Source organism: Delphinapterus leucas, chromosome 19 (assembly GCF_059928025.1).
Source record: "Delphinapterus leucas isolate spDelLeu-1000000601 "Yukka" chromosome 19, BTC_Dleu_Yukka2, whole genome shotgun sequence".
NCBI lineage: Eukaryota > Metazoa > Chordata > Mammalia > Artiodactyla > Monodontidae > Delphinapterus > Delphinapterus leucas.
The window spans coordinates 22,151,702-22,169,506 of NC_143147.1; the positions used below are offsets into that span (position 1 = coordinate 22,151,702).

A 17,805-nucleotide genomic window follows, 5' to 3' on the forward strand; every position below is an offset into this window, starting at 1 on the left:
CCAGTTGGACTGGGGCGCACCGCCACCCGCTGGCATCTTGCCTTTTGCTGGGGAAGGAGGGGGTTACAGGCCTTGCTCAAGCCTTAGGGGTCGCGGGAAGGTGTGGCCTTCAGGATTGAGTTTGGGTCCTAGTGGAACGTGAGCAGGATCCAGATTCCAAGAAAAGAGTGACTGATGGAAGGAATCCTGAGAAAGGTGCGGGGCATTAGTAAGGGTCACTGGAGCAACCAGGAATCTGGCACCTGAAATATTGCGTAGGAGTCTTCCCTGCCTTCTTTCAAAATTCAACTCCATCTTCCACATTTGACGTTAGAAAGAGAATGTCTATTAAGGCTGGGAGAACAGACCCCTCCCCCCATACTCTGTCCTCTGCAAGGACCAGAGTGGGGCTGGGCAGAGACAGCAGCAGGTGGCAGCTCCCCACCTCCACCCCATGTGGTCCCCTCTGGAGAGGAAGTGGCTGATTCCAGAGACTAACTCCTTCCTGAATAACCCCAGGGCAGAGAAGTCTTTCCAGAAGGGTGCCTGCAGATGCCGTGATAAAAGTGGAATTGCCCTCTGGGGCAGCCTATTGCAAGGGCTGGTAGGACCTGGAGTGGATAGGGATTGGGGTGTCTGAGAGAACCTGAGTTTGAATTCCTCCTTACTATCTGCCTGACCTTACGCAGATTGCTTAAATTTTCTGGTTTCTCGGACCACTCACCTCTAAAATGTGACACTAAATACTACCTCCTCGGGTGAGCTAAGGATAGTGACTGCCCTGGAAATGGCGCATCCCTCCCCCAACCAGGCGGACTGGGACAGGTGGCGGGACCAGGCACAGAGTCTTCTTGAGCCCACCTTATAACAAGACAGGAATAAGGGATTCCATACCAGCCCTACTTAGAACAATCCAGGAAGCATTTTTGTGGGAGGTGCTAGCAAAAGTTTGCAAACTCTCCGAGCCTCTCTCAGGTTTCTTTGTGTGGTCTTCCGTCCTTCCTCCTCCACACCCTGCAGTGCCAGGCCCCGGCGGGAAAGGATGAGGGAGGAGTGGACAGCCTCGCCCCTTTCTCCAGGCTGGGAGGAGCCAGCTGGCGTCTCCCGCAGCCGGAGACCGCTGCCCACCTCCACCACGAGGGGTCAGCAGAGTGTCGTGGCTGCTGCCAGAGTTGGGGAGGAGGCTGGAGCGGAGAAGGGACGGCTAGGAGTGGCCGGGAGAATGCCTGTACATTTCCTCATTAAATTGTTTTTAGAGTCTTTTTGTGATCTCTCTTTAACTGTCCTGCTTCCTGAGGTGGCAAAGTCTCCAAAGGGAAATTCTGAAACCCTTTTATCCCTAGCCCCAGACCCAGAAGCTCGTCTGTGGCGGGGCTGGGGGCTTCGGGAACAAAGTTTGGGGAGTGGAGCCCTGCTTCGGCCACTCCCAGGTAGTCCCAGGGCCAACCAGGAGATGGGGCTAGCGGGGTGGGGGGAACGGGGTGACTTATCCTTCCTCCCCTGAAAAGGCTTGGAGCTTAAGGAGGCGGGGAGCTCAGCCTGGATTGGGCGGGTGGGGGGGGTGGCTATCCTCTGGGCAGCCGGAGTTTCTCTTTTTGCCAAGTGGCCCTGGACTCTAAACTCAGGTCGCTTTTCCTCCGGCCTGCGCGCTCCAGCTGCCACGTGCTCGAGACGCGCCCACACAGCAGAGAAACAAAGACAGCCAAGCAATGGGGTTGCCAGCAGCCGCCTCGACTTCTAATAAATGAAATTCCATAGCTGGGGGTCGATCGGGGGTGAACGGGCGGCCACAGCTCGTGGGCTGTGCGCCCAGGAAGAGCGGACAGGCCGTTCCTCCCATCGCCAGGGATGGGGCCACCAAGCCCATGGACAGACTCCTCGGTGGAGTGCAGCACAGGGCGGCAGGTGGTGTTCTCCCTCCCCCCCCCCGCCCCCCCCCCCCGCGAGGTATCTTAGCTCGCAGAAACCCTGCCAGAGGAGCTGCTGGCTATGGGGGGAGGGGGTGCCTGCAAGAAGATTTTTTTTTTAAGGTGCGATTATAAATATACCTCGTGGATCGCAATCTCAAACAAACTTGTCAATCTGGGCTGCAGCGAAAGGCGATGGAGGCAGCTTTGCATATATTTCGGGTGGTGTGACTCATGAACATTACTTGTCTCCCCCAGGGAAGCAGCCTGCCACCCACAAGTCACTGCTGCTCTGGCACCGCTGGGATAAAATCAACCAACTCCTGCACCCCTGCCCAAGGACTCCCCTCCTGCTCCCTAGTTACACAGCAGGACTACATGCCGATGGGGAACCCTCCCCTAATCTGGGGAACCGTCCCTTAATCGTGTCACCACTGACCTGGCCCTTGGGCCTGGGCACCCCTGCCCTCTCCCCACAGAGCTCTGGCCTTTTGCTGCTGCAGGGATGGGGGTTGGGTGCACGTGGGGCACACGTGTATGGGGGAGCATGCTCAGTCCAGGGGTGCACCCACGTGCGGCCTGCGCCTTCTCTCCCTGTCCACCCCCGCCCACCTCCAATGAGTCTCAGTGTGAAGTCCAGGAAGAAAGGCCACCACAGTAAAGGTCCCTGTATGTTATATGCACACGCCCTGGACACACACACCCCTGGTGGCTCAGAAACACCGTTGATATATACAAGACCGATGCGAAGTGGATATTACTGCACACAGGCACGGTGGTCACTCCTCAGGAGGTCTTCAAAAAAAATTGCCCAGATTCTTTCCTCTCTGGATGAAAGCATGGAGGAGGAATAGATGTCTTTTTAGCCCGGTGGCAGGGGATACACTGCATGACCTCTGGCACCTGGGCGTCCATATTGCTGGCGGTGTGCGTAGTCAGCAAGAGTGTGACCACACATACACCTGGACACACAGGCGGACTCATGGGGGACCAGGATGCACAACTCACCCCAAACAGAGACAGGTACCCTGAACCACAGCCCCTTGATGAGGAAGGGGAGCCCGGGCCTCCAGCTCCTTACTCTCTTCTCTGATCCCCAGGGGTCACTGTCCCCGGAAATGAAGGGGATGGGGCTGTGAGGCAAACTCACACCGTCTGGGGACAGGGGTGCGCCGGAGCCGAGGCCTGGGCCGTAGGAGGCACTGCCGGCTCTGGCCTTGCGGCGGCCGTGGCCCCTTTAAGCGCCCCCGCCCCCTCCCGCCCGCGCTCTCGGCTTCCTTTCTCCTGGAGGCGCGGCAGGCAGGGCCTGGCGGCGGGGCGGGTGTGCAGTCTGCCCCTCCCCCGGTGGGACGGGCCTGCGCCGCTTCCTGCAGGAGCGGCCGGGAGCCGCGCAGGGGGCGGAGAGAGAGAGAGCGGCGAGCGGCGGCGGGGCTGCGCGGGGCGGCGCGGGGCGGTGCGGGGCGGAGGGCGCCCGAGGGCGAGCGGGCGGGCGGGCACGGCGGGTTCCGGGCCAGCCTCGGGGGCGGACGGTTGGCCGGGCTCGCGGAGCCTAGCCGAGGCCTTGCCGGAGCTGGGCCGGGCTGCAGGGGCCGTCGCCGCCCGGGCCCGCCGCCCGCGCCCCCCACGCTGGCCCAGAGGGCTGCGGCCGCGTCGCCGCTGAGGATGTCCCGGAAGGGGCCGCGAGCGGAGGTGTGTGCGGACTGCAGCGCCCCGGGTAAGCGGGGCCGGGCCGGGGGCGGGACCGCTCACCGAGGCACCGCCGGGCGGGCGCCGGGGCCTGGCGGGAGCGCTTTGCGGGGCCGGAGGGCGGGGCGGGGCCGGGCCGGGGGCTGCGGCCTCCGGCCTCCGGTCTCGGCCCCCGCCCGGGCCACTGCGGAGCCGCGTCCTTGGCGGGAGGGAGGCCTGGGGGGCCGCTGTTTCCTCGCGTCCGTGGACCGGCGAGGAAGGACATTCCCGGCGCCGCCTCCCACCCCTCAGTATGAGGGAGGAGGGCAGCTGGCTGCTCCCCCTTCCATCTCAGTATCCAAACGGAAGCGCCAGCCTGGGGTGGCAGGAGGGCTGTGGCAGAGGCCGGCCGGGTTTAGGAGGTGGGGGCGAGTGTGGTTTTGTGTCATCTCAGTGCCACCCCCGCGTCTTGCACCTGCTGCTCGCATGGTCTGCGCGCCCGCTGGGGTGGCGGAGGGCAAGGGGCAGAGAGCTGGGCAGATGGGCCAGGGGGGCCTGGATACTGTTTCCTCGGGAGCAGATGACGGGGTGGCTACTCCTAGGACTCCCTGCCCCGGGTTCCCAAGGCTCCTCGCAGGGCCTGGTGTTCAGGGCCACCACGAGCCTGGGCATCTTCCCCCGAGGCGTCCCGAGGCCTGGTGACTGGGAGCAACGAGACAGCTTTTACTGGGTTCCAGTAAGGCCTACTTGGAAGGTGGGCTTGGCGTTACCCCAGCCTGGGCACAGACCCCTCCCCATCCCCTAGCCCAGTCTGGCCAGAAATGGGTAGGGAGCAGTGCCGAGGGGTGCCTAGATTCCTGGGATCCACCTGGCTTCTTGGCCTGCCTCTTGGCTATATTTACCGTGGTGTTTCCCTTCTCCTTCCCAGCAGAGTCAGGTCCAGGGTGATGTAAACCGCGCCCCCCCCCGACCTACTGAGGAAGTGAGGATCAGTGACCCAGAGAGGCTGCTCCATTCTGATGTGGGAGGACACTGCCAGTGATGGGGCTCAGCAGCTGGCCTGGGGAAAGGAAAGCCCTGGCCCTTGACCGGCTTCTTTTTAGAAAAGGCACCATCTCCCTGGGAGACCTCTGGGCAGGCTCGGGGGAGGGTGGGGTTGTCTGTGAACCTCTGGGCACAAAATAAGTGTGAGAGTGTGGGGTGCTGTTTTGTGGGCCCGTAACTTGCAGCCACCCTTTGGACAGGACCAGGACCCCAACAGGGAACTGTGGGTGCCTGGCAGAGGCACGGTGATCTGGGTGGTTTTGACCCTGAGGCCTCCTCTCAGGGTATGTAATGGTCTAGAGGGCCTTGAAGAAACTATCTGGGGGGGGGGTGAGGGGAGGAGAGAAGGGGTGTCCCTACCCCTGATTAGTTAGAAACTCTCTCCTTACCCCAGCTGCAGGCAGGTCTGGGGATGGAAGGGCTGGGAGGAGAGCTTGCCTTCTGTCTGTCTGTCTGAGGCTGTTCTGCACCTCTGCTGGCAGAAGTAGCAGTGGGGGAGGGCAGGTAGGACTGGGAGGGGGTTGCTTAGTAAACACTTTATCAGGGAAGCCTGGATTTTGGTGTTGTCTTTGTTTCCAGCTTACTCTGTGACTCATGGCAAGACTTTCCTCACTCTGGGTCTCAGTTTCCTCAACTCTGAGGCAAAGAAGTTGGAGTAGAAATGGTTTTTGAGGACTGTTCCACCTCCAAGTCTGTGGTCCGGATTCTGGGCCAGGGGGACACTGGGCAGCATTAGCAAGGCAGTTGTCCTTTCTCTGCTGCATTTGACTGTTTGGCTGGAAGCCTCTGGATGTCCAGTGGGCATGGGCAGGAGTGGTGTGTATCTGTTGTGTTGGGGTGCCCAGCTCCCTCCCTAGTCCTCATCCCACAGAGCCATTTGTGCCCCCCTGGAATCTCCTTTTCCCCTGATCCAGAATACAGATCAGGAAGAGGCAGGTGGTGAGGTCAGGATGGTGGGGCGTGCAGGGTGCTGATGAAGTCTTGCTCATCCCCCCACCCCAGCACCTAGCATGGTGTCTGGCACATCGCAGGCATTCTTCAAGTGTCTGGATGCTTCTCAGGACCCCAGCTGACTCTTTGGGGCTACCCCACACCCCGACACTATGATGCATGGCGTGGCATTTTCAGTTTGGGACCTGTAGCAGCCCAGGTAAGAGGCTTGAGGGAAACCAGCAGTTTGGAGCCCAGGCCCAGAGCCACCTCCTTGGTGTATGCTTCCTACCCAAAGTCGTAGGCTTCTCATTGTGATAGGAGCCCTGCAGTCCCAGCCCTAGGAATGGGGTCGTGGCCTTTTTGTGGTTGGTTAATTTGCAGGGTCATGGAGGTGAAAGGTAAGATGCAGCCCGACCCAGAAGGGCCCTGTCCTCCCTCTGCTCACAGGCCTGGGCACTCGGGACAAGTGTGAGTATGCTGTGAGACGGCTGGGCATAGCATGGCTGCTCTAGCAGCTGGTGCCACCTCGTTAGGCACCGTCTGTGTCCCTGCCTGCCTTGGGAATCCAGGAGAGGGCCAGGGGTCAGGGAACCCTGGAGAATGTTTCCTGCCCCTCCACTCACCCTGCCGCACAGTCCTGGCTTCTCTGTCACGGGCCTGTGCCTCACACCACAGGCCTTCAGGCAGCCTTCCCACTTTGGCAGCCCCAGGCACAGGCGTGAAGACCTCAAGATGCCCATCCTGCAGGCACCTTGAGTGAGCAAGGCTGGCCACCAGCTAGGGACATTTGGGAACCTGCAGGCTCATTTGTCTTCATAATGTAGGTTGTGGGGTGGGGTGAGTGATGGGCTTCTTCTTTTACTGAGGTATAACTTATGTACAGCAAAATGCCTTTTTCTTAGTGTTCAGCCTGATAAGTTTTTACCTGTGTATATACTTGTGTAACCACAGCTCCGATCAAGAGGTAGAGCATTCCTATCACCTTATAGAGCTTTCTTGTGTCAACGCCCCCCAAAGGCAACCGCCATTCTGACCTCTATCCCCATGGATTACTCTTGCCTGCTTTCAAGATGGGGGGGCTTCTCCCTCTTGTCTAGTGAGGATCTGGTCCCTAGATAAGAAGAGGCTGGCTCCGGGCCCTGGAGGTCACCAGTGGCTTTGGGTGGTGACATGTATTCACCTTAATAGAGGCCTCCATGGGGTTGGTGCTGGGGAACATTATCCCAGGACCCCTCCTGCCACTTGCTCACACATAACCAGACGCCCCCCGCCCCACGACTGAGGCAGAAGCCCAGGGGGAAGGTTGGCAGGGTACTGAGGAGGAGGCCACATCCCCTAACCCTTCTGCCCCCTACCCTTCTGCCCTGAGTTTGGTCCTGGAAGCCTATTTGGGGGCAAGGTCCCTTAACCTTAAATTACAATAGCCATTTGACTTTCAGAAACCCTTCCTGGCCCTTTGGCTTAGGAACTGGCCTAGGTGGGCCTTGGGGGCTCCTGCTTGGGTAGGCCCAGGCCCCTTGGACATAGGGAGTAGGTAGTAAGGTGACCCATTTGTGTCATCCAGAACTGAGCTGGCACCAGTGTGCCCCAGACCAGGACAGTGTCCCCTGCCCACCCTTCCTATTTCAGGTCACCGTGGAAGAGAGGGAGAACCCCTCCCCCAGGCTGGGGGAGTGCTGAGCAGAGCCTTGGACCCCTTTCCCCAGATCCTGGTCACTGCCTCATTCAGGGGCTCACCGTGTCTGGTCTGGCCCTGGATATCTGGCCAGCCTTCCCAGGCCTGGCTTCTCCGGTAGGGCCACGGGCTTGGGGTGGAGGCCTTAGAGCTGCCCATTTATGATCCTGGACTGGGCGGCTCCCTCCTGACAGGAAACCCCACCATTTCAACAAGAGGAATTCAGGCTGCGTCATTTCCAGCTTCCTGCCTGGGCTGGCGGAGGGGGCTGGCAGGCAGACCCCTGACCCAGTGGTGTTTGGGGGTGGGGGGGAAAGGAGCTTTCCATGCCCCGGGAGGGGGGGGCCCTCACCGTTTGGGTAAAGCCAACACTAAAGTTTGCTCTAGGGCTCCCCCTCTTGGCACAGATGGCGGGTCCTTTCCTCGTGGGCCCCTCAGCCTCCGAGGAAGGTGTATGGCGGGTACCTCCTGCATCCCTCTGCCCTGTTTTGGGGGGATCCCTAAAGAAGTCCAGACCCAAAGAACTGAGCCCTCCTCCTTTCACCTCCTGTTTCCATGCCATGGAGGGGACACTCACCACGGCAGAGCTCAGGCTGTATCCTGACTCAGTTTCCTCACAGTTCTCTGGCGAACACTGGTAGAAGTCCTTGCAGGGAAGGGTATGAGAATTGCCTTCTGGTTGGAGAGGCTCTCATTACCCCAAGCCTGTCCCCTCCTCTGGTGGGGGCCGCTCTGGACAACATGAGCACTAGGGGCGAGGCAGAGAGCCAGTCCCCACCCCCTCACCGCCCGCCAGGACGGGGCTTCGTGAGACAGGCCGGGGGCCTGGGCAGAGCACAGTGTCCTGCAAGAGAGGCTCCCTGCCCCCACTCTCCAGTGGCACACAATGGCTGCTTTCTCCCCCGTGACCTTTCTGCAGCCTGAGCTGTATGCAGCTGTCTCCTCCCCCTCTCCCAAGGGGCCTGGGATGGGTGGCATCTCCCCTGCCCTGGAGAAGGACCCCAGGAGTTCCCATCCTGCTCTGGTCCCCCTTCTTGCTTCTAAAGTTCACTTCTCCCCAAGGAGTGGAGAGTGGCTCCCATGGCCCTTGCCCACTTGGGGCTGCAACAGCAGCTGGTGTGGACATGGCATGGTCTCCAGCGTCTAAATGCCTGGGTTCACATCCCAGCAATCCCACTCATTAGCTCTGTGGCTTTGAATAAGCACCCTAACCTCTCTGAGACACTGTTTCCTCATTGGTAAAGCAGGGGTAGCATTTCCCACCTTGCCTGACAGTCAGAGGTACCATACTTATGGCACCCAACTGGTACACAGTGGGTACTCAGTCAGTGTTAGTTCCTTTGCTCTCTCCATCCCCCTTAAGAGGGACTCCAGCTCACCCCATCACTGGTGGTGTCAGGAGACTCGGTCATGAAAGGGGCTCTTACCTGCCAGGATGAGGACAGAGGCGGGAGCCCCCAGAGGGGTGTGATGGGTCAGGCAGGTGAGCTAGTGGTTCTAAAAGAAGCCTGAGTGTAGGAGAAATGTGGCACTGATCCGGACGCAGGAGTGCCTAGAGATGTGTGGCGTGCAGTCCTTGGGGACTTCTGCCTCCCTGGGGCAGGGCTAGGGTGGCAGCCTTGTTCCCTGGGGAAAGGCTGTGGAACTGGTCGCAGTGGCTGCAGGACAGGAAGCTTTGCCCGCTGAGTAGGCCCTGGGGACCACACCTCCCCAGAGGGGCAAAGACGTAGGAAAGGGCTTGGCTCTGATGGGAGTCCCTCCCACCTCCAGAGCTCAGCGTCCTCATCGCTGGTCCAGCTCCCAGAGCCTTGGGGGACTGAGTGAGCAAATGCGCGTGGAGTTCTAAGCGTAGTGCGGGCCCAGGGCGCTGTTCAGGAGGCCTCACCCGTGTCTGGCTGTGGCTGACCCTTACCCCCACCCCGGCAGACCCCGGCTGGGCCTCCATCAGCAGGGGTGTGCTGGTGTGTGACGAGTGCTGCAGTGTGCACCGGAGCCTGGGACGCCACATCTCCATCGTCAAGCACCTTCGCCACAGCGCCTGGCCCCCCACTCTGCTGCAGGTACGGGCTGTGCCGGGCCGTGCTTCCTTCCCCGTAGCGTGTGCTGAGCGCTGGCACGTTTCCCCCCTGCACCCACATACACAGCTGTCTGGATCCCGCAGCTTCCGGGGGCAGCACCCACCCAGGGCAGAACCCAATCCTGACCCTCTCCACCCGGGCGCCGGCCCACACAGAGAGGAGGCTTCCAGGACTGGAGTCACACAGACCTGGGCTCTCACCCCAGCTCTGCCACCTAGTAGCTCGGCCATGTAGTGTTGAGTTTAACGTCTCAGAGCCTTGGTGTGCCCACCATGTCACCCGAAGTGCTAAGCAGGACCCGCATCCTTGGCTGGGATGGCCTGACTGGGTAGGGGTGCAGCGGTGCCAGGCACACAGTAGGCCTTTTAGTACTGTGTCCAGCCTGGTGCTCGGAGGTGTTCCGCAGCGCGCAGTGGGCATTCTCACTCTGGCACCTCTTCCCTACAGATGGTGCACACGCTCGCCAGCAACGGGGCCAACTCCATCTGGGAGCATTCCCTGCTGGACCCCGCGCAGGTGCAGAGCGGCCGGCGCAAAGCCAACCCCCAAGACAAAGTCCAGTGAGTCGGGCTCGAGGGGTGGTGGCTGAGGTTGTGCGCTCAGGGGCAGGAGCCTGGGAGGTCGCTGGGCAACTGGCCTCTCCCACTCTGCTCCCCATTTCCTCCTGCGTGCTCCATACAGCCCCATCAAGTCAGAGTTCATCAGAGCCAAGTACCAGATGCTGGCTTTTGTGCACAAGCTGCCCTGCCGGGACGACGACGGAGTCACCGCCAAGGACCTCAGCAAGGTTTGCGGGGCCCCACAGCGGACGGCTGGGCCTCTCCTCTCCTCACCCACAGTGCCATCACCACTGAGCCCTAGGCCCCCAAGGCAGCCAGGTCAGGCAAGCATGGCGGGCACAGTGAAGGGACGAGATTGCATGGTCAGGCCGCGTGTGAATAAGGCCCCTCCGCTCCCAAGTGGATACACGAGGCTAAAATTCTTCAGCTGATGCCCGAAAGGCAGAAAACTCTGGGCAGTTTCTGAGCCTCCCAGAGCCTCGGTTTCCTTATCTGTAAAATGGGAAAGAAATAGCATCTACCACAGAGTTAACAGCTGTGGTAGGTGGTGACTGACTGCAGCTGTGATTAATGGGCATGAACTCCTAGTGGGAAGCCCTCTGTCTCCTCGACAACCTAACTTCAGCTGGGCCCCTTGGAGCTGGTAGGAGTCCCAGGTGGGCCTGGACCAGGGGCCGCTGGAGGTGGGAGGGGCCCCCCCCACACCCGTTTGTGGCACACTCTGCTCCTCACAGCAACTCCACTCGAGCGTGCGGACGGGAAACCTGGAGACGTGTCTGCGCCTGCTGTCCCTGGGTGCCCAGGCCAACTTCTTCCACCCAGAGAAGGGCACCACACCGCTGCATGTGGCTGCCAAGGCAGGGCAGACGCTGCAGGCCGAGCTTCTCGTGGTGTACGGGGCTGACCCTGGCTCCCCTGATGTTAACGGCCGCACACCCATTGACTATGCCAGGTGAGGGTCCGCTGAAGGGTGAGGCTCAGGTGGGTGTGGGGAGCGGGCTGCGGCTGTAGGGCTGAGCCATGCCCCCTCCCCACAGGCAGGCGGGGCACCATGAGCTGGCGGAAAGGCTAGTCGAGTGCCAGTATGAGCTCACTGACCGGTTGGCCTTCTATCTCTGTGGACGCAAGCCGGGTGAGCAGTGTGTGGGGCAGGCTTGGCTGGGCCAGGCAGGTGGGACCCAGACACACCCCAGCAGCAGGTGCCATGGTGACAAAGCCGGCTGGGGAACAACGTTGCTAGGCAACTGGCTCCTGTGAAATTGCTGCAGGCTCTGGGCTGCAGCGTGTTGGGGTAGGGAATGGGGGTGGGCATAACTTCCAGCCAGTTCCCAGGGCTCTTGGGGGTGGCCTGCCCTCCTCCCTTCTCCTGTCACTTCTGGGTGCCAAGCCCTGCTCGTGGCAGTGAGGTGGGCTCCCAGCTGCTAAGGCCACCCAGCACCAGTGACTTGGCATTTTTATTTTTATTCAGATCACAGGAATGGGCATTACATCATCCCACAGATGGCAGACAGGTGAGTGCCCACCTGACACCCCTTCCCAGAGGCGGCTGGATGCCCTGTGGGTGACTGACCCCCAGAGCCGCCCCCACCCCCCAACTCTTCAGCTTTAGGGGCCTGGGACCCCCACCCCCATTCCCCTTCGGGGCTGGAGGCACAAGCGTATCGCAGTCCAGTCCTCACTCCCTAATGCTGGGCCCCAAGGCAGGTAAGAAATGTTGACTCAGCACACGGCCAGCACAGCCTAACCCCCATGGCTGTCAAGCACATGGGGCTTGAGTACAAGAAACAGCCCCCCCCAAAAAAAAAAAAAAAAAAGAAACAGACCCCCTAGGAGCAGCGGATCACTGAGTTCTGTTCCCAGTGGCACTGACCCCAACTGTAAAATCTTTAGACAAATTTTTGCTCTTCAGTGAAAAGGTGGTGGGCCCCGGGAGTTTGACTAACTTTGGGATTCTGCCAGGCCAAAATTGGGCAGGGGCTGCGGGCCCAAGGCCAGTAGAGGTGTTTCTGCCTCTTATCCAAGAGGCCTCGGGAGCTCAGGCTCGGGGTGGGGGTGGGGGTGGGGGGTGGGGGGATGCTCACCCAGCTCACAAGATGGATGCTGGCGCCACCTGGTGGCTGCCCGCGATGGCCAAGCTGTGCCTGCTGGCCTGGATCTGGAGAGGAGGCTCCCTCCCTCTCCAGAAGCCAGTGTGGCCAGATGGGGATGGTCAGACCTGGGCACCTCGGATCCCTGAACGCCCAGATCTTCTCTCTGCTGAGACCCCACGACACCCCGCTACTTTTCTGGTCTGATTTTGCCTGATGTGTCTGCCTGCTTGCGTGTGTGTTGTAAACATGTTCTCAATGAAATGTTAACCGACCACCTTCCCAGTGCCAGCTGTTCTTGCCGCTGGACCCAGAGGTAACTCAGGCGTGATCCCTACCCTTAAGGAGGTCACAGCCAAGAGGAGAGGCACCCTAGTCAGTTGTAGTCCATTGTGGGGAGTGCAGCAAAAGAGGCAAAGGCATAGACGTCAGAAATGTTGTGCCAGGAACTACAGGCAGACTGTGTAGCTGAAGCATGTGAGAGGCAGGGAATCCCAGGAGCAGGACTGGAAGAGAGACGGGGCAAGAGAGTGGCCGGTCCTGAGCCCCGACAAGAGCTGAGACCACCCCAAGACCCCAAGAGCAGAGAGGTTCCAACACAGTCATGTGGAGTCTGCTCTGCCGCTTACTGGCTGTGTGGCTTCAGGCAGGCTCCTTAACCTCTCTGAGCCTTAGTTACTGCTCCTGGAAATAAGGGTGACTGTACCTATCTTTCTGGGCTTCTGAGAGGATTAAATGAGATAGTGCCTGCAAAGCATTTAGCGTTTTTATTTCGTTTATTTTTTTGGCCGCACCACGTGGCTTGCGGGATCTTAGTTCCCCAACCTGGTCCCCCGGCAGTGAAAGCACCGAGTCCTAACCACTGGACCGCCAGGGAATTCCCTAGCATATTTTTAAGTGAGCTTTTTGTTGAAGTGTGCCATACATAACCTGTTACTATTGAAAAGTTCTTAAGGCGAGCGGTAGCGCAGCCAGATGTGTCAAAAATACTTTGGCTTCTGGGCGAATAAAGGGGTGCAGGGGCAAGACTGAAGCGGGAAGATGGGTGAAGAAATGTTGCAAAAGACCAGGCAGGAGGATGGAATGGCAGAACCTGGGGAAAGCCTGGCTAGGGCTTGAGGGTGAGGGAGGTTGCAGGTGACCCCCAGGAGCTGCCGCTGGTGCGGTGGGTCACTGAGAGGAAGAGCGAGCCGGCCGAGGAGGGGCTGGGGGGAAGATGAGTTGGGCTTGGTACACTCTGGGTCGGAGCTTGACGTGGGAAGGCGTTTGCTGCCCTGCTCCTGGGTAATTGCTGCCTCTGTCCTGTTCTTCCCTCTGCTGCCTTCCTCTGGACTTAGATCTCGGCAAAAGTGCATGTCTCAGAGGTATATGGTGCCTGCTCGGGAACAGGCTCTGGAGGTTTGGTGGGGCAGGGAGGCATTTGGTGTGCAGCACCTGGGGTGTCGTCTCCCTGGGATCCCTGCATGTTTGGGAGGTCACTGGCAGGGGCCTGGCCACTGCTCACGTCTGGCCTCTCCCCTCTTCCCCATTCCCGTCTCCCTCCTTCGTCCACAGCCTAGACCTGTCCGAGTTGGCCAAAGCTGCCAAGAAGAAACTGCAGGCGGTGAGTCTGCTCAGGCTCCTAAGGCTTGGAGCTGCCCTCCATCTCTGACCCGCCCCCGTCCCTGCGATGGCTCCCCCTTTCTCTGACCTGGTGCCCTCTTCCAAGTCTTGGACCCGCCCCTCACTCTAGTCTCCTCAGTCACCTGTCCTCCACCTCCGCACCCCTCGCCTTTGACCCTGGCTCTGCCCTCCTAAGGCTCCCAGGGCACGAGGCGCATCTCTAGCTACCTGGGCACTAACCAGTCTGCTTTGGTCTCCCTCTGCCTCTCACACCTCGGAGCTTGGCAGGCAGACCCCTACCCCAGTTGCCAGTTCTGAGACTGGGGGGAGGGCTGGGCGGCACAAGGGACACACAAGTCGTTTTCGACATCTTCTAAGATCCTGGTGAGCTGGCTTGCTTGGCACTGGGGGGGGGTCAGTGGATCTGACAAAGCCTGGGTCCCCATCTCCGCCTCCAGCTCAGCAACCGGCTTTTTGAGGAACTTGCCATGGACGTGTATGACGAGGTGGATCGAAGAGAAAATGACGCTGGTGAGCCGGGAGGGGATCGAAGCCTTGGGCAGAGGGGACAGCGCGCCTGCCTGCTGGGGAGGGGCCGGGACCTGGTGTGGCTCTGGGGTCCTTTTACTGGGACTAGGAAGAGGTACCGGGGGCTGGTCTGCTCCGTAGGCCTGCACGTAAGCCCCGGCCAGCCGTGAGCCCAGCCCCACAGGCGGAGCATGCTGAGCTGGAGGCCGCCAGCCTGCTTCTCCCCCAGTGCCCTGGGCTGGGGCTCCTCTGCTCTGGCTGCCTCCCACTTCGGCTCTCTCCCCAGTCCCACTCCGCCCCCTACATCCCTTCTTCCTGGCCACAGCCAGATTCCAGCACAAACTCCCGGTTGGCAGGGGCTGGCGGGAGGGAGTCGCCTCGTTCTGTTTGTCAGTCCCCAACCGGCCTCTCCCTGACCCAGCCTTACTTCCCCTGTCCGGAGACCACCCCTTTCTTGAACACCAACAATCGGTGGGCATGGGGAGGAGCTCGGAAGGCTGTGCTCCTCGCTTTCCCACCTCCACCCCATGGGCCTGGCCACTGCGGACCATCCGCTCCCTGCCCCTCCCCCCCAGTGTGGCTGGCAACCCAAAACCACAGCACCCTGGTGACAGAGCGCAGTGCCGTACCCTTCCTGCCCGTTAACCCTGAATACTCAGCCACACGGAATCAGGTGAGTGGGCTGGACCGGCGTGGGGGGGGTGGGGCTGGGGCGACGATCTCCCCTCCTGGGGTCACCAGCTCTATGGGTCCTGCCCTTCCTGGCAGGCTGCTGTCTGGGCCGAGTCTTCCCCACTCCTGGCTGCGGCCTCTCCCTGGCCCCGCTGGCTCTGGGATTTGGGAATGGGGAGGAGGCTGTTCTTTGGAGCATTTGGTGAGCAGCCCCCTGGGGGGGGGGGTTCCAGCCTCTTCCTGAGAGCTCCCCTAGGCACCCCGAATCTGTGTCATTCCCCACCCCCTGCCCTGGCCCAGCGAGCTGGTCTGGCACGTTTTAGCTGTGGTTAAGTCAACTGTCGGACGGCCTGGCTGCTTTGTCCCCATCTCTGTGTGTCAGCCCTAAGGGCCTTCTCACACCGGCCTGGCCCTTTCTGCCTCTCAGGGGCGACAGAAGTTGGCCCGCTTTAATGCCCGAGAGTTTGCCACCTTGATCATCGACATTCTCAGTGAGGCCAAGCGGAGACAGCAGGGCAAGAGCCTGAGCAGCCCCACAGGTGGGAAGGGCGTGGATGGGGGCGCGGTGGCGGGCACTGTTCCAGGATATTCTCTCATGGCTCCCTTGTGGGGGTGGCATGATAGATGGGCCGCGTGAGCCCTGAGTGACAGGCCTGTGCCCTCAGACAACCTCGAGCTGTCTGTGCGGAGCCAGAGTGACCTGGACGACCAGCACGACTACGACAGCGTGGCCTCGGACGAGGACACAGACCAGGAGCCCCTGCGCAGCGCCGGTGCCACTCGGAACAACCGTGCTCGGGTCTGAGCGCTGCCCCTCCCCACGCCTCCACCAAGGCCCTGCTCCATCCTCTCGTAGCTCGGGCCTCGGGGACCAGGGGACTGACGGGCTCACGTCTCCTTCTGCAGAGCATGGACTCCTCAGACCTGTCGGACGGGGCCGTGACGCTGCAGGAGTACCTGGAGCTCAAGAAGGCCCTGGCTGCCTCTGAGGCAAAGGTGCAGCAGCTCATGAAAGTCAACAGCAGCTTGAGTGACGAGCTCCGGAGGCTGCAGCGGGAGGTGAGGACGGGGCCTCCCAGGGCCCCAGGGCGGGGAGGAGTTACTCCCTCCTGGAGGTGGTGGAGCTGCCTGGACCATCCAGAGTGTCTTGACACCACTCCCACTCTCAGATCCACAAGCTGCAGGCCGAGAACTTGCAGATCCGGCAGCCGCCAGGGCCAGTGCCCACAGCCCCACTCCCCAGCGAACGAGCGGAGCACGCGCCCGTGGGGCCTGGCGGGAGCACCCACCGCAGAGACCGCCAGGCCTTCTCCATGTATGAACCGGGCTCTGCCCTGAAGCCCTTTGGAGGCCCACCTGGGGATGAACTCACCACCCGGCTCCAGCCTTTCCACAGCACTGTGAGCTGCCCACGGGCCTCGGGGTGGGGGGTGGAGACGGGGCTGGGACCACTGCAGGGCCCTCCATGACGCCCACTGTGCCACCCCCAGGAGCTGGAGGATGACGCCATCTATTCAGTGCACGTCCCTGCTGGCCTTTACCGGGTAAGCAGGGCCTGAGGGAGGTGGGTCCGTTCCCACAAATAGATTGTGAGCCCCAGCAGGTGCCAGGCTCTATGCTGGACGCTGGGCACAGGGATGACTAGACACACATGGTCCCAGCCTCACTGCAGGGAAGCCGCAAGGGGGGTGGTGGGGAGGAGGAGACTGACTCCAGCCCTGCCTGGGTTTCAGGTCCGGAAGGGGGTGTCGGCCTCAGCTGTGCCCTTCACTCCCTCCTCCCCACTGCTGTCGTGCTCCCAGGAAGGAAGCCGCCACTCGGTAATGTGCATCTCCAGGGCCGGAGGGATGGGCTGAGTGAGATGTGTGCTTGGGAGGTGATGGGCGGGGGGGGGGGGGTCTGTGAACGTGCACCTTACCTGCCACCCCTTCCCTGTACCCCTCCAGAGCAAGCTTTCCCGCCACGGTAGCGGCGCAGACAGTGACTATGAGAACACGCAAAGTGGGGACCCACTGCTGGGGTGAGGCACCCGGGGGAGGGGGGTGAGTGGCCCCTGAGCGTCTGTGCGGGTGTAGGCAAGCGGCCTCACGGCTGGAATGCCTCCCTCCCTCCTCTCTAACCCCAGCCTGGAAGGGAAGAGGTTTCTAGAGCTGGGCAAGGAAGAGGACTTCCACCCAGAGTTGGAAAGCCTGGATGGAGACCTCGACCCTGGGCTTCCCAGCACAGAGGATGTCATCCTGAAGACGGAGCAGGTCACCAAGAACATTCAGGAATTACTGCGGGCTGCCCAGGAATTCAAGCATGACAGGTATGGAGGTGGGCGGAGGCTCGTATGGACTTCTGGGGTGTTGGAGAGGGTAAGAGAGGGACCAGTGTTCCACTGTCCCTGGGAACCTTCGCTGAGAGCCCTCCTAATTAATTTACCCTCCCCTCCCCCCATAGCTTTGTGCCGTGCTCAGAAAAGATCCATTTGGCTGTGACTGAGATGGCCTCTCTCTTCCCAAAGGTACAGGGGCCAGAGAGGGGAGCAGCCTCTCTCTTCCCAAAGGTACAGGGGCCAGAGAGGGGAGCAGGACTGGGCGGTACCTCAGGGTGGGGCAGGGCCTCAGGGCGGGGCAGGTGTAGAGGATCTGACAACTACCTGAGTGGAGCCATGGACACACTGGGCCATATCATGGCCCGTGGTTTGAAATCCAAGGCCCAACTCCCTCTGCCCTCCCTCCAGAGGCCAGCCCTGGAGCCAGTGCGCAGCTCCCTGCGGCTGCTCAACGCCAGCGCCTACCGGCTGCAGAGCGAGTGCCGGAAGACGGTGCCCCTGGAGCCTGGCGCCCCTGTGGACTTCCAGCTGCTGACTCAGCAGGTGATCCAGTGCGCCTACGACATCGCCAAGGCTGCCAAGCAGCTGGTCACCATCACCACCCGAGAGAAGAAGCAGTGACCACTCTCCCTGCACCCTCACCCGCACCCTGGGACCTCACTGGCCATGGGAGCTGGGCCCCTCCAGACACTAATCCCCACCCCAACAGAGCCGCTGGCACAAGTGCCCTTAGTGCTGCCACTCTCACCTGGCAGCCA

At 61.0% G+C, this 17,805-nt stretch overlaps 1 protein-coding gene across 9 annotated transcripts; it reads left to right on the forward strand.

Annotated features, from left to right (window-relative positions):
• The first annotated feature begins 3,323 nt into the window (after positions 1 to 3,323).
• Positions 3,324 to 17,775, forward strand: GIT1 (GIT ArfGAP 1). 9 transcript variants are annotated; one of them, XM_022595595.2, is made up of 22 exons: positions 3,496 to 3,600; positions 5,598 to 5,745; positions 9,130 to 9,263; positions 9,729 to 9,841; positions 9,963 to 10,068; positions 10,576 to 10,793; positions 10,879 to 10,973; positions 11,310 to 11,352; positions 13,266 to 13,292; positions 13,483 to 13,531; positions 13,989 to 14,061; positions 14,634 to 14,731; positions 15,158 to 15,269; positions 15,396 to 15,529; positions 15,637 to 15,789; positions 15,900 to 16,130; positions 16,221 to 16,274; positions 16,464 to 16,550; positions 16,677 to 16,750; positions 16,856 to 17,038; positions 17,173 to 17,278; positions 17,456 to 17,775. In XM_022595595.2, the coding sequence occupies exons 2-22, from the start codon at positions 5,706 to 5,708 to the stop codon at positions 17,666 to 17,668; spliced, it is 2,343 nt and encodes a 780-aa protein (XP_022451303.2). In that variant the 5' UTR covers positions 3,496 to 3,600; positions 5,598 to 5,705; the 3' UTR covers positions 17,669 to 17,775. The 9 variants fall into 9 exon arrangements, with proteins under 9 accessions (XP_022451302.2, XP_089756084.1, XP_089756078.1 ...); XM_089899955.1 differs by having other exon boundaries at positions 3,582 to 3,600; positions 5,657 to 5,745; XM_022595594.3 differs by lacking the exon at positions 5,598 to 5,745 and having other exon boundaries at positions 3,324 to 3,600.
• Positions 17,776 to 17,805: the final 30 nt, after the last annotated feature.

Coding starts and splice junctions, on each gene's coding strand:
- GIT1 (XM_022595594.3), top strand. CDS start 3,549: ATGTCCCGGAAGGGGCCGCGAGCGGAGGTGTGTGCGGACTGCAGCGCC. Junction 3,601..9,129: donor TGCGGACTGCAGCGCCCCGG/GTAAGCGGGGCC, acceptor CCACCCCGGCAG/ACCCCGGCTGGGCCTCCATC. Junction 17,279..17,455: donor CAGCCTCTCTCTTCCCAAAG/GTACAGGGGCCA, acceptor CCCTCCCTCCAG/AGGCCAGCCCTGGAGCCAGT.